The sequence below is a fragment of the Tetrao urogallus genome (assembly GCF_951394365.1).
Source record: "Tetrao urogallus genome assembly, chromosome: 3".
NCBI lineage: Eukaryota > Metazoa > Chordata > Aves > Galliformes > Phasianidae > Tetrao > Tetrao urogallus.
This window is the reverse complement of record NC_136815.1, coordinates 81,949,725-81,965,170: the sequence shown is the minus strand read 5'-3', so window position 1 is coordinate 81,965,170 and position 15,446 is coordinate 81,949,725. Positions and strand designations below refer to the sequence as shown.

The window sequence follows — 15,446 nt, the reverse complement described above, 5'->3', positions numbered from 1 at the left end:
AAAGACTAAAACTACTCCTGATAAAATATATTAGTAATGCTATATCTTGGTCTGTCTGAGCACTGCTTTTGCTTCCAAAAAGCTAAGGCTATGGCTACTGACTGCAAGAGTAGGCATAGTAATGGCACTGTATGCACACTTCCTTCTCGTCATCTGGTTTCCTAGCTCTAGGCCTCCTCAGGTTTCCTGTTGTAGAAGTTACCCCTTAAATTGGGCCTGTCAAGTCCACATGCTTCTCGCCTATGTTCCTCTACATCTAGGCTCACATTCTGTTTTCAGCTGAAGTCTTTTTTTCTTACTGAAACAAGCCAGAGGGTGAAATCCCCTTTTTCCAGAACACCGAAGCATATTTTTTGTCACAGTCCTGGCTCTACAGTGCTGTGGCCACAAACAATACATGGACAAAGCTTGGAGCTGAACCTGACAGCATACCAAGTCCCAACCTTGACCACCGAGTCCACCAGCAAGCTTTCAAGAGAGACAGAAAGAGCCAACTGCTCTGCTGGTTCACTTAGCAGGAATCTAAATAGAAAGGAGGAAACTCCCAAAGCACTTTCTGATCCATCAGAAAGAAAAAGCTGCAGCTCCAGTAACGTCCTCTGACTTACTGCATACAGTATGGCAAACATCATCACTGAAGTAAGAGATTATAATTAGAAGTATAAATTCCTTAACAACCCAACTGTGATGCATTGTTTTTTCCTAAAGCCAGCGTTTGACTTAGGACGTTCTTGATCCTTCACACACCACAGGCAAGGCAGTCTTTCAGAACAGTAGAACCCAGTTTGATCTGTTCTGTACTTCACAATCCACGCCAGCTCCTTTCCTGTGCAGCAGTATGATGGGTTGTGACACTGTAACACCCTCCTGCCCTGTGCACCTGAAAGGTGAGGACAGAGGATTGCACAGCAGCTGCATTGCTGTACAACAGTGAACTTGGGTTGAGTTATTCTGTCTCCCACTGGATGAGGCTGCTTCATAAGCCCTGCTCAGGGCAGAGATCTGGTGTCAAACTGCAAAAGCATCCCCAGCTGCTCTGCAAAACTTTGCCACAAGGAGCCCTGGGAGGTGCTGCTATCACTTCCAATTAAGTGTTCAAATTAACTGCCTTCACTCTTAACTGGGTGTTTTACAGCTGCCAAAGAGAGTGGTTTAGTTCAGAAAAAAACTTGATTATTTTTGAAAGGCGTGCATTCAGCCAAAGCAGCACCAAATGCATTAAAAGCACTGGGCAGCTCCACATCAACACTAAAATCCATTCCCCATCCATCCGAATTGCTCACTTCTCCAGATTCATTCCTTCCTTTTATCTCTCAACCCTGGCAGCTTTTTCTGACCAGCTCAGCACCATCTCCAGGTTTAATGTAGCTGTGCTAGAAGGCTGCTGTGGTTTTAGCTCTGTAAGATACTGGCAGATAACAATCTGGGCAGGAGATCAAAAGTTACACCAGCTGTGTTGCTGTGCCTGCACAGACAGCTCTGTGCTTTGGTTTTCTCTATCTGTGAAGTGTAACTGACCTGATACACATAACCTCAAATCATGTAAGGCTTTACGCTTGTTAGCAACATGAAGGCAACAGACGAAACCAGGTCCTGGTGACACATGGCAGTCCTTGACTTGTCAATACTTAGGAGAAGTGTTTATTGGTTAAAGCAGACCTACATCTCACAACTAGCACTGTCATCACCCTAAAATAAATAAATATTTGGGTGTGCTTTTTATTAAAAGAAAAAAAATCAAATTAGAAGTCAAATTTTGCTTATAGAAAACAACACTTAGGTTTTGGTGCCCATTTAAGCTGTCATCATAGAATCATTAAGAATCATCTTAGAAAAGACCACTGAGATCATGTAGCCCAACCACCAGCGCATCCCCACTGTGCCCACTAACCGTGTCCCTCAGTGCCACATCTCTACAGTTCTTGACCACCTCCAGGAGCAGTGACTCCACCAGCTCCCTGCACAGCCTGTGCCACTGCCTCACCACTCTTCAAGAAGTTTTTCCTAACCATTCTTTGTACCATCACATAACAGGATGGAAGGAAAGGTTGGCACATACCATGCTGGCACATTCTCCCTATTAGATACTGGGTTTACAAAGCTGTGAGCTGGTGGGTTCCTGCAGCATCTTGAGACCAGCAGAGTTGGTGTGAATGCCACAGCAGAATTTGCTACAAGTAGTGTTGATTCCAGTCCGTGCATACCACATGCAGTGGTGTACTTGCAGGTGAATTTCCCATTAAGAACCACATTAAGTTTGCTGATGACACCAAGCTGGGAGCAGATGTCAATCTGCCTGAGGGTAGGAAGGCTTCACAAAGGGATCTGTATAGGCTAATGCCCATTGTATGAACTTTAACAAGACCAAGTGCTGAGTCCTGCACATTGCTCACAACAACCCCATGCATCACAACAGGCTTGGGGCAGAGTAGCTGGAAAGCTGCGCAGAGGAAAAGAATCTGGGGATGTTAGTTGACAGCTGGCTGAACATGGGCCAGCAGTGTGCCCAGGTGGCCAAGAAGGCCAAAGGCATGCTTTGTTTTTCTGCTTGTATCAGAAATGGTGTAGCCTGCAGGAGCAGGGAGGTGACTGTCCCCCCTGTACTCATCAATAGCCTTTATCAGCATCCCAAGGCACACACGCTCTAAAACTCCCTAAAAGGAGGCTGGTTGTGAGGTAGGGGTTGGCTTCTACTCCCAGGTAATAGCAATAGGATGAGAGGTAATGGCTTTAAGTTGCATCAGGGGAGGTTCAGGTTGGATATTAGAAAAAATTTCTTCTCCTAGTAGTGAGGCAATGGCAAAGGCTGCCCAGGGAGGTGGTGGTGTCACCATCCCTGGAGGTACTCAGGAAACAAGTAGAAGTGGCACTGAAGGATATGCTTAGTGGGCATGCAGGGATAGGCTGGCAGTTGGACTAGATGATCTTCAAGGTCTTTTCCAACCCTAGCGATTTTATGATTTTAAATTCAAAAGGATTGGCCCACTGAAAGCTCCCAAAGCCCTGGACCTCTTCTTCTCAGACCCTTGGTGCTAGCAGGACATGAGGGCATTCAGCTGCCACCTGAACTGGGTCCACAGAAAAGAGCTATGATTGCAGCAGCTTCCCAAAGGAAGATGAACTCCTGCATGTAGGGAAGGAGCTGCTGGTTCTGTGTACACACGGTAAGAGCTGTTCTTGTGAATGCACACTACAAATGAGCATGTTTGGCTGTTCCTCTTGTTGCTGCCACTTCAACTGTTAGACAGAACACTCGGTGACAAGGCACATTTTGTCCCAGCCTCCCCATAGCATACTACTAGCATGGCTACAGCAACACCTGCCTCAACCACACTAAGCACTAGCCTCAAGACTGTAAGCACAGTTTGGGCCTTCAACAATGAGAAGCCATTTCTCCAGCAAGCTTCTCTCTTAGAACATACTGAGTATTGATGTTTGTAAACTACTTCACAACTCCTTGCTGAAAGGCCCTGGAGGAGCTCAAACTATTTCACAATAGCACACTGCAAATGACCATCATACAGGGTTTCCTCATGTACTACTGGCAGCTTTAGTAAGACACAGATCTGGCAGAAGAGAAATAAGCAAGCACAGCAAAGGAGAAAGCTGTTTCTAGTTCCTGCTGCTTAGAGGATTGCCAGAAGGCTTTCTGCCGTGTTTCACTTCCCCAGAACATTTAAGTCAGTATTCTCCTCCGTTAGGCACCCCATCAACACCATAATGTGCATATGTACATAAGCATCACTTACCTGAAATTACAGGCAGCCAACAGTAGCAAAGCAGATGAAGTCCCACAGCATACGGGTATCCCATTCTGTGCAACAGCCTCCATCATCTTACAGCCTCCAGACTGTTCCAGAGCAGACCAATATCCTGGTGTCGCCATGCTGATCTCCCAGCACTGCCGCAGATCCTAGCATCTGGAAGCCTCCTCACACCAAAAAAACCCTTACCAAAGGAGCCACATGGCTCCCAGTATCACAAACTGTGACCTAGATTCCTTACTGCATCTGTTGAGCATTGATATTACATATGCTAGACAGCAGGAAGAAGGCAGAACTCCGGGGAGCACCTAAGGCCTTGTATTCTGCAGGAGGCACCTCAGTCATAGGAACTCAGCCAGAATAGAGTGAGTTCAGGCGTTCTCCACAACCTCCAGAAGCAATACAATTTCTCTGTGAAAGTAAACTGGGAGCATAAGCCAGAGCACAAGATGGTTCTCTCCATGCTGTTACAGAAAGAGGGCCCCACCTGCTCCTATAAATACGGACTGCTGATGGCCTTGGCAGCACCTGGGGCTGATCTTGCTGCAGCCCTTGCACCTGGTGCAATTGGTTGGAGATCCTTAAAACACTGAATAGTTCTGCTCTCAAGTGCCTCTCCTGCTGTGCCCCCACAGTCCTCTAGTAAGTCCTAAGAAACCTGTGCGTGCCACAGGACAGGCAAGTCTGTAGCTTTTCATGGGACCAAAGGCATGTGCCACCAGTGCCTGGTACTTGTGTGGGACAGACTGTCCCTTCAGGCCTGGGGAAGGAGATTTCACTCAACTAAAATCACCTCCCCAGTAACAGCCCTCAGCTGAGGCAAGATGCCAAGTTGGCCATGTTGAGAAAGGCCAGAGACCAGACCTGCAAGCATGAATTGGTGCATCTGCAGGCCACTCAGGTAGCCCAGATCTGGAGGACACCACTGTAGCACTGTGTTTTTTGTTTTGCAGTCCGGCATTTAGACACATCCTCATTAAAAGCCCCAGTGCATTTTTCCATCCTCATCTTTTCCTGTATTACAAGTGAGGATGATAAAACCTGGAGCTTCTCAGGCTGCTTCATACAGAGAGAGTGCCAGGTGTTCTATGCTGGGCAACAGTTGGGTAATGGTGAACAAACGATTGTATTCCTCTTTACCAGTTTGCTCTGCACTATCAGTAAATACACCCGGGGTTGTGCAGTCCAGTGGTGGCAGAGGGCTCAGGCCTGCCCAACCTCCGCAGCCTGCAGCGAGCATGGGGCTGCTGCCCCTGACGTGTGGCAGCAACTAGATCTTCTGCAGTTTTCTTCCCTCAGGAATCTTGTTTCCATCCCTCTGGTCCACCCAGAGGTTATTTGGAGTTATGCCTCAGCAGGTGCCGACTGACAAGAAAGACAACCTGTCCATGTTTGGTAGTGAGTCCTCACCACAGGACTGTGCATGGGGAACTATAACTGCTGCTGTGAGGGTGCCAGAGGCTGGAAGCAGGAAGGCAGGAGCAGGGCATGCAGCGCCCTCCATTAGGTCTGTAAGTCTGACTCTGGTTCCCTTCTCCACCAGAAAGACTCATCCCACCAGGAGTTAAGGAGACGCAGGTTCTCAGCTGCCCTGTACTCCAGAACTGGATATGCGACTCGGATGATTCTTTGCCTCACCGTCCTGTGAAATGCACTTTATTTATACGAAATCATATAAAATGTAGCTAAGGCAGCTCCAACATGCTACAACAAAGGATTTATCTTCTTTGGACAATTGCATGTGGCTTCCCTGTACATCCTGAAGACTTCACAGCCGTACACATTTACGCAAAACCAAAACCAGGATGGTGAAAACCTCCTTCATTTGCACAGAGAAGATCCCAGCACCTCTCCATCACCGTGCCATGCTGTTGGGACGCACAGGTGTGGCTGCAGCTAACAGAAGGCCGTGCCACTGGAGCCAGCACCTGCATGGGATAATCAGCTCCAACGCGGTCTCTTCTGTTTCCAATTGCTATTTTAAGAAGATGCCCTCAAAGCAGAGCACCATTTCAAAGGGTTTTGGCTTCCAGAGAGTAGAACAGCAAATGCGTGTGGTTGCCAAAGTGCTGCCTCTGGCTTAGTCCAAGCGAGGGAAGAGAAACAGCAATGCTGCTCTGCGGGGCACCTCTGCTTCACACGCTGTCCTCCAGCTCAAAACCAAGCGCCAACAAACCCACAAGAAGAGCCACGTCCATTTTGGAACCTCTAATTTTTAAATATAACATTTTATTGCTTAGATGGTTTGATACAGAACAACTTTTATTTTGAATTTGGAAGTACTGTACAACTGAATAAAAAGAGGAATAAAAGTACCAAAACAAATGTGTGATTCTCTGTTCATGTGGCATAAACCAGTCTTGTACACAATTCGTAGCAGCAGTTTAAGTTCCCTTTAGAAAAATATGAATTCTACATATTTATTACTGTTTCCTGCATGGGATGAAATCACTAGGATTAACCTTCCTTTGTGGGGAGAGAAGAGAGAAAGGAGACACACAGAGGAGAGAGAAAATTACGAATCATTCTGAAAATGGAATCAGTCTCACATAGCCCCAAAAAGTTATTTCAGAATTGCCTCAAACAAGGTGGTTTTGTTGGTTTTTTTTTAGCTTTTTTTTTTTTTTTTCTTTTTTCTTTATTTCTTTTTGCGCTTTCACAGTCAAGTGCTCAATGTAGTGATTGAATTATCTCCACGTTAAGTCCATTGCAACTCAGGCAAAAGAATTTCAGAAGATCCTTTTCTGTTCGTTTTATGTAAAAGCCCTGAGAGAGGAAAAAAAAAAAAAAATAAAAATAAAAAGATCCAAACAAAAATCGTATAGAGACAAATTAGCTGAACATGCAAACTAAAGCCTAAGATTCACCCATAGTTTAAACACATTATAAATTTCACAGTTTAATATTGGGGGAGGAGGGGAAACAAAAAACCCAACAACAGCAACAGTTCTCAGTCAAACTCAACTAATAAAAATGTCAATAAGATGTGGCAAGACCTTATACTCTACTAGGATACAGATAAAGGCTAAATAAAGCTTTAACTCAATAGTGATTATTGCTAGCAGATGTCCCGGCAGGCTGCTGGGAATTCATTACGTGCTACATCGTTCTGCAGCATATAGTTTAGTAATGGCTTCTCCCCCACAGTATTGCGCAGTTTAGTGTGGAGAGTTGCAAAAACAAAAACAACAAAAAACAAATTAAAAAACAAAAAAAAACCCAGATAAAACGAATAAACAAAAAAAAAAAAAAACCAAAACAAAATAACAAACGACGAGAACCAAAAAAATACCCCAAATAATAATAATAATTATTATTATAATTATAATAGTAATAAGGATTTAAGGGATGCGTGAACTGGTTTCCATTAAGTAGAATGCACCTGGGTAGTGAATTTAGTGAATCATTGGTTCTGACTGACTCTCTGGCGTTAGCTTCGTTTCTGAACGGGTTCAAACATCCCTATTTAACAAACAACAACAAAGCAAAAAATAGAAATCACATATACCTCAACCATTTTTTTCTTATTCTATCTGCAAGAATATTACTCAAGAAAGTTCCTCTTCCTTTGAATTCCAGACAGTTACATTTCAGTCTCCAGAAACTTTCGGAGAATTTTTAATATAGATATAGCTATATATAGATATATATTATATAATATAGCATGGGTCCGAGGCCCACGTCCTCCATGTCTGATGAAAGCAGGAAAAGCGGATCTGCGGGGCGGGGAGATCACAGTGCGGGTTGGGGCTGAGTGGTGGCATAGCACAGTGAGGCTCCGGCATCGCTATTATGGCTCTGTCTGTCCCAGAGGTCATGACTGAAGGACAATTAACAAACAACAACAACAAGAACAACAACAACAAAAACGCCGCCCGCTCCTAGAAGCGTGCAGCTACAGTAGGAGACATTTCCTTTAACCCCTTCAACACTGGCGGCTGGAGCATCACCTGTTGCCGGCAACAGGAGCCATCCGGAGAAATCCCAGCTCCCAGCATTAAAGGGGTTAAATTACTGATATGAAATTTAGACGCACACCTCAAGTCTTCAAGCATCAACCCCAAAAATCTCAGGAAGAATTTCTATTTATTATTATTATTTTTTTTTTCTTTTTCTTTTTAATTTAATTAATTAATTTATTTTTTAACATGTCTTATATCTGTAGTTTTATCACCAGTAGTATTTTCTTGCTCCAGAACATGACGGTAAGTAGCAAGATGATGGTAAGGCTCGCATTTCTCTCTTGCTCGCTTTCGACTGGAAGACTGAGTCCCTTGGCTCCGAAGGAAGGCGTGCTGCCGCCGGCTGACGGCACGGAGATGGCCGTCCTCGGGCACGTGCACCACGAGCAGCGGGGCGTCCCCTGCACGGCTGTGATGACAGCCTGCTGGCCTCTGATTGACTCTCCGGTCAGAGGAAGGGTTTCGATTAAAGTACAGTAGAAGAGCTGCAACATAGGAGGAGGAGTTGGTGAAAGCTCGAAGTCAAAACATGTAAAGAGGGGATCCAAGCTGCGTTACACGTCTGCGTGGGCAAATATTGCCCATTGGTTTCTGCTGACTGCAGAGACAAGCAAACTGATGAATTTATAAAATAATTATAAAATAATAATAATAATATACTGAAGCAAATCAAACATATATAACAGCGGGTGCATAATTTCCATAGGTCACGTTGCTATGTAACTCTTCTCTGTATACGCACTCAGTCCACGACGGCCAGAAGAAAAACCCTAGTATCTAGAACACCATTTCTAACGCTGAAAAGTGGAAACAAGTATGAGGTTGAAATTCTTTGCGCTTCCTGCTTTTGGCTCCAACCACTTTGAACACCTTCGGCTGCCACGCTGCTAATGCCTGGAACAGGCTTAATGCTCCACCGTGTGGCAAATGCGAGAACATCTACTGAGAAAACAACAACCGACATCTCGCCTGCGTTTCCTCTGACTGTTCCGTATGAAATTCACATAAATTGCTTCCAGTTATTGGCTGTGGTATCCAAGGGCCTCCCACCCCACTGCCCCGTTTCCAGCTCAGAGAACAAACACAGAGACTATCAGATATACAAGACCAAGCTCACACACACCAATACAAAAGGTAACATTAATGCTTAAATGAAAAAGGTCCTCTCCAAATAATTCATTAAAATATTAAAAAAAATCATTTTTGAAAAAAAAAAAAAAAAAAAAATCTATGATACCAAAAGATCTAATAAAGTAGTAAGGCACTCAAATCAGTATATACTGTAGTCTCTTGCATTATTATACTGAAAGGCATATGGCACTGCATCCAGTCTGCCATACTCTCCCCACAGCTGTAGGTCACTCTTCTGAAACGAGACCCTGGAAACCTTGCTCTGCTGGCTTCAGTTTGTGTGCTGGGATGGGCCCAGCCTCCTCGCAAGTCATTCTACCCCCAAGAGCTGAGGCGTGCTGTCTGCAGAGGCAAGAATGTGATTCATGGGAGACTTTTTGTTGTGCATCTCCAGCAAGTCTTGAATGAAACCCGGCGGTCTCTCTAGCTCGGAGCTACCCCGAGGCTCCTGGTCTTTTGCGGGCTGCTTCTGTGCGCTCTTGGCGGGCTCCACGAGGCCGGCAGCGGCTCCTTGCCCGCTTGGCCTCTCCTCTTCACAGGGCACATCCTTGGCCGCGCCGACCAGGGACTCCTTTCGGCTTCTGGTGCCGGATGGGTGGCTGCCAACAACCCCCGCGGAGTCGCACTCGTTTTCTGAGATGGGGTTGGTGCCACTGTGGCTGGACTCATTTTCGCTGTCTTCCCCACACCTCGACTGGGTCTCCTCCTTGTCGCTCTCCTTCCCGTGGTTTCGAGTATTTTTGACTTTCTGGTGTATGCGCTGGTGACGAACCAGGCTGTGCTTCAGAGTGAAGGTCCGTTCACAGGTTTGACATTTGTATGGTCTCTCGCCTGCAAGAGAATGAAAATGGGAGGTCAGCCATAAGGTCACAAACACACCTCCCTCTTGTTCCAAGCAGCTTAGGATTCCCCACGCTGGAAGCTCAGTACTTTCATCAAACTTTGGTGTTCCTTCTATGCGGTCTTTTTGCTTCTGTATTATCGTGATACGCAAGCAGATATAAAGGCCCTGGGGCCCCTGTCACTCCAGAAATACAGATGGGTTCTGTCCCTTTGTAACTTGATAAGATTGGAGTACACTGTGCACAGGTGTCCAGTAGAGCTTTATTAGTCCTGTGGTTCTGATGTGCCAGGCTACTGAACCCACACAGTCCAGTGAATCTGATTTTCCCCTTCCTGCACCTGGCTGGAGGCAGCAACCCTTTAGGATCAAAGTGGGCTTTCCATCCCACCTCCTCAGATCATCTCCATAGTCACACAGTAAAACCACAGGGTAGCACATGGTGTACCTACTGTATCTTCTCCGTTGGCCCTGCACTAGGGAGGGAGGAAGACCACGAGCCCCAGGTGCTTGTTAGCATCCCATCTACACAGCCCACCATGGGGGCTCCGAGTTACAGGTCCTGCCACACGCAGAGAGAGCGGATTTGAGATAGGAGGACACTGCCTACAGACCTGTGGTCAGCAGGGCTTAATAAGTGAACCAAACTGAATAGCACATAAGAGAATATCACCTACTCCTAGATACTGGCAGATGAGTTATTTTACCTAAATCAAAGAGAAGCTGTCATGAACTGCTCTTAACAAACAACTGCTACTCTTTTTGCAAAGCAGAAGGACAGCACTGCTGTTTCAAAATGTAAAGAGCAACTAAAGGAGCCAGATTTATTAGGCATTCACAGGACAACAGAGGTGTCTGTCAGCAGTGGTCAATGTTTACTGACCAAATGAAAAACACAGAATCACAAAATCATAAAGGTTGCAAATGCCCACTAACCACGTCCCTCAGTGCCACATCCACACATTTCCTGAATACCTCCATCCCCCTGGGCAGCCCGTGCCACTGTCTCACCACTCTTTCTGAGAAGAAATTTATCTCAATATCCAAACTGAACCTCCCCTGGTGCAACTTAAGGCCTTTCCTCTGATCCTACCACTATTATCTGAGAGAAGAGGCCAACCCCTACCTCGCTATAGCCTCCTTTAAGGGAGTTATAGAGAGCATGTGCCTTGGGATGCTGTTAAAAATCTGTTGATGCTCTTCAGCCTGCTGGAGCTCTATTCCAAATTTCTGAAACACCTGAAAGCTCTTTAGACCTTTCACACCTGTGAAACTCTCAGAAATAGGGGTAGGATCAGAGGAAAGGCCTTAAGTTGCACCAGGGGAGGTTCAGTTTGAGACCTTGTCACACCTGTGCAAGAAACGCTACTCTCCAGACAAAATTTTTCCACTCACTTTGCATCCCAAGGCCTCAGAGCAGCTGCAGATCAGATCCTATGCTGTAATCTGCTCTCAGAACCACTTTTTCCATCTGAAGTGTTTCAACTGTTTCCTTAGCATAAGCTCCTTGAAAAACAAACGCCTCTGCTGACAAAACTGCCCCCAGACCCTGGCCAAGTACAGTGCCCCAAGGTACTTGCTACATGCCACCACTGCCCTGCCAGCACTGAAGAACCAAAGGTCCCACCCTGACAGCTTTATCCCGTGTTTCTGGTTGCCGTTGCTAAAGACTTCTCAGTGGTGCAATTCCATCAGGACATCACCAGTGTGGAGTTAAGCCAGTCCTGCTGTCCGTAGAAAGCACGACACTTCTGAGCCAAGTTTCTCCTTGCTGCTGACAGAGGACAGGGCTCCACTCCTGAAGCTCCAGCCAGGAGCTCTTCTGGTCAGCTGCCTTTGCCCACCCCCAAACAGGGCAGCTCTGCGGCTCACCCTGTGACTGGGACCCCAGAGCCCCCCAGAACTACATGCCAGGGTGAAGGAAATCCATTCAGCAGGCACACAGTGTGCCAGGGGTTCCTTACACACTTTAGAGCGCCTCAGAAGTTCCTCCTCTGAGAAAAAGTATTCTAAAAAGTATTCCAAAAACTTTCTATATTCATCTTGAATCAAGCATGGTTAAAACCAAAGTATAGGCAATATTACACAAAGACAGCACTCTGCCATGTATCTGAGTGGATGGGAGGGAGAGAGGAAGGAGGAAGGTCAACCAGTGTTGAGCCAACCACAGCTCTGAGGCAAAATCTGCATTTGAAAACACATTATATAAACAGTGGTGGCGCTTAAATTCATTACATTTGAAGAACTGACCCAGGTTTCTATTCTATTCTAACCTATTCTATGTTTCTCTATGACACTGACATCGTTCAGAGTCAAACAAGAAAGAGAAACAAACAGCAAAAAAAATCAGATGTATCGATATGGTCTGTGCATCTCAGCATGCAACATGGGATGGGAATGGGAATGGGAATGGTATGGGAATCTCAGGCACACAACAGTGTATCATTTAGGTCTAATTTTAGATACTGTAATCTTCCTGAATCTTCTGAATTAGTATGAAAACAGCCACAAGAGTGGGATCCATCCCTTGTTTCACTCAAGCTTTGAATCCTCAATACTGGATGAAAACAGGTCATCTTTGCACTGGAGAAGTCAATTCCAAAGGTAAAAAGTTTTGCTAAGGCACTAGTCTTTAGTGTAGTTTATTAAGCACCCTCTTCAATTACAGCACAAATGTTTTTGTAACCAAAGTTAATCACAAAGATATCATCTTCAACAGAAAGCATTTCAAAATACATGAAATGTCAAACTGCTCCATTTTCCCGCATCAGAACCGCTGAGAACTCTGAGAGAGTAACTCTGAGAGGTACAATACATCATTAGTGAGGATGCACGACTAATTCACTCTTGAACTAGCTAGCTCATGACTTCACCTTCTTCTCAATGCACTGCTGAAATTTATTGCATAAAGCAATCGCTAGTACTTTATTTACTGAGTAATCAGACAAAGATTTTACTACCTATACTCCACATTCTCTGCCAAAGGAAGAGAAGAATGCAGACTGTAGCTGTGCCTTTCACTCAAGCAGAAGGTCACATGTATCACCAGCATACAATCAGTACAGGCCCAGATAATCAGACAAAACCACACGCTCTCTCTAAACTTTCACTCAGAAATGAAGCCTTACATACTTCCATGTTTATCCACTGCTTATCAAAATACTGGGAAGAGGTATGGCCACACACACATGACGGGAAGGGAGTGAGAAGCTGGACTGTGTGGAGATCTGCATACTTGTCCTAACCTTCAAACACTGTAAGCAAACATGGGGGAAAGCCATTTGGGAGCTGAAGATAAGGTGGTGGTGTAACTACTCCTGCTCCTTTAACAGGTGCTTTAAATGGCAGATCGGGGAAAAGATGACATCTCACAGCTACCTTTGGGACTAAAAGCAGTGTCTCCAACTTCATGCACTAGCAGTAATTGTGCACCTACAGAGAAGATGCATCACTGTGGTGGCAGATCTGCTCGTTACCTGCTCTGCCCTGAATTCTCCTCTTACCTGTATGAGACCGCATATGTCGTGTCAAATCTTGCAGAGACCAGAAACGCTTGTTGCACACAGTACAGACTTTCTTTCTTTTGTCTGCTTTTGCAGTACTCTTAGCCTCATCAGTCTTTGGTATTTTGTCATCACTGCTCTTCTCAGTGGACTTTCTCTCTGTGCCTTCCCCCTCAGAAATGCTTTCGCTCTCTTCATTCTCCTTTCCTGTCGCCTCACAGTCCAGAGGAGACTCCACTACCTTCAAGTCCATCGGAGACTCTTCCTGCTCAAGACTGGAGTCCTGCATCGAGGGAGCTCCTGCATCATCCTGGATGCTTTTGCTTTCATCCTCACTGCTCCTTTCATCTTTTCTGTCCTCACGAATGTGGGCCTTTTTGTGACGGCTAAGAGTGCCAGCAAACTTGAAGGTTTTGCCACAAACGTCACAGGCATGTTTCCTTTCAGTCTGAGAATTGCTGCCTGCACTCTGGTCATTCTCTGCCAGCTTGAAGTCCATTAATTTGCTGGCAAAATTGAGGTCAAGACTTTTGTTACTTACAGAATCTTCCTCAGGGCCCTCTTCATATTCATCTGCTTTTTCTTCGGCATCCTCTTCTGCTGGTGGGGAGTCAGCCTTTGGCTCCTCCTTGGGGCTGCACTCACTGCCTGGTAGCTCGCTGACTTCCTCTGGCTGCTCCTTCTCACAGGATGTCAGGTCCAAGACTTCACCCCCTGTAGCAGGCGCCTCCGCATCAGCCTGACTGTCTGCAAGCAAACAGAGAGAAGCTTTCAGTGGGACACTCTCCACTAACACACAACTACCAGCGGGGAGGATTCACAGACCCGCAAGCAGTGCTGCCAATCAAGCGTCCGAACATCTGCCTCATCCTATCTATCACTCAGTAACTTACAGCTGAAAAGAGATCAAAACATCACAGAACCAATCAGAATGATGATTACAGATCTGTTAAAAAACAATTTATTTTCTACAATAAACTCACACCCTTAGCAATTTCTTCAAGTGTGATGCAACTGGTTTTACCAAAGAAAAGCTTAGGTCTGCTACAAGTATATTGCACCAGAGACACACGGATGTATTATCTGTAAACAGGTGTACAGAATACGGATATAGACTGACGTAGCATATGTCCTCATGTTGCTCTGATAAAATTGTAAGCAGTGGGAAATGTTTTCCAAAGGGAATATAAAGGCTTCATGCAACCAACTGGTACAATTAAATGTCAAAGGTTATCACAGGACGGGTAAAAAACTGGCTATGTATCAGATAAGCAAAAAACGCTGAAGTTTGTCTACATGTTGGTCTCTGACCTCACCTGGAGACAAAACATTAAGCCAAGAAGCAGTAGTAGGAAGCATCCTTTGCTGTTTCACCAACCCTCCAACAAAGGCAACACATGCCTAAGATGTCCACCTTAATGACATTCTCTGTTCCCCTGTCAGTCTGCACCATTACCACCGCTAAAGACATGACACATTCAAGCAACATAAAATGAGAAAGGCAAACAAAGGGGCAGAGCTGCACCTCTTCCAAGCTCCATACAAACACTGCAAGTATCTAAAGTGGAAATAAGCAGGACTGAATCTGGATACTCATGCTCACAATGCCACACGGCATATAACTGCATCCCATGTGCTGCTTTCCAGCAATTGTTCCAGGACATGAGCTTAGCAAGGAAAGCTCAGACTTTCCTTGTGTTAAGTCCTTCCCCACCTCCTTCTTGTTGACAGTGTGTAGCTGAGGCAACAAGACTACACACAGTCACTGCAGCATTTATCCGCAAGCCGGATAGCTGCTTGGTAACTGCAGGGGTTTAGAAACTCCGGGTGAGCAGTTTAAGTCCTCCATCTGACATAGTACAACATGTGCATGTCCCTGCATTGCCCATATTTCCTATTATAGGATTTTTTTTGTAAGCAAGGAGTAATCACAGAAGGTATGAAGCTAGTTCTCAGGCAAACTGAAGTTCAAATGTAGCCTTGCAAATAACTTGCATCGACTTCATTTTCTTAGAATCACCACAGAATCATCAAGGTTGGAAAAGACCTCCAAGATCATCACGTCCAACTGCAAGTGATAATCAGTGACCATTAAACAGATGTCAAGGCTAAGCAGCATTTCCAGATTGTGGACTATCACTCAATAGAGCATAATCCTTGAGACACCTTTTCTGGGGAATTCTGATTGGGGTGGACTGGAGGAAAAGAGTGAACTGTCAAAAGAACAAGCTCATCTTTTAATCAA

The 15,446-nt window shown here is 45.4% G+C and overlaps 1 protein-coding gene across 2 annotated transcripts in view; it reads right to left on the bottom strand.

The window, feature by feature from the left end:
- Positions 1 to 9,167: 9,167 nt before the first annotated feature.
- The window catches only part of RREB1 (ras responsive element binding protein 1), a gene marked incomplete at both ends in the record, with an annotated part of 119,271 nt that continues 112,992 nt past the window's right edge, over positions 9,168 to 15,446 (bottom strand). For both annotated transcript variants that reach the window (XM_079533771.1, XM_079533770.1), the window contains 2 exons: positions 9,168 to 9,688; positions 13,202 to 13,948. In XM_079533771.1, the coding sequence (XP_079389897.1) occupies positions 9,168 to 9,688; positions 13,202 to 13,948 (1,268 nt within the window). The remainder of the gene's footprint in view (positions 9,689 to 13,201; positions 13,949 to 15,446) is intronic.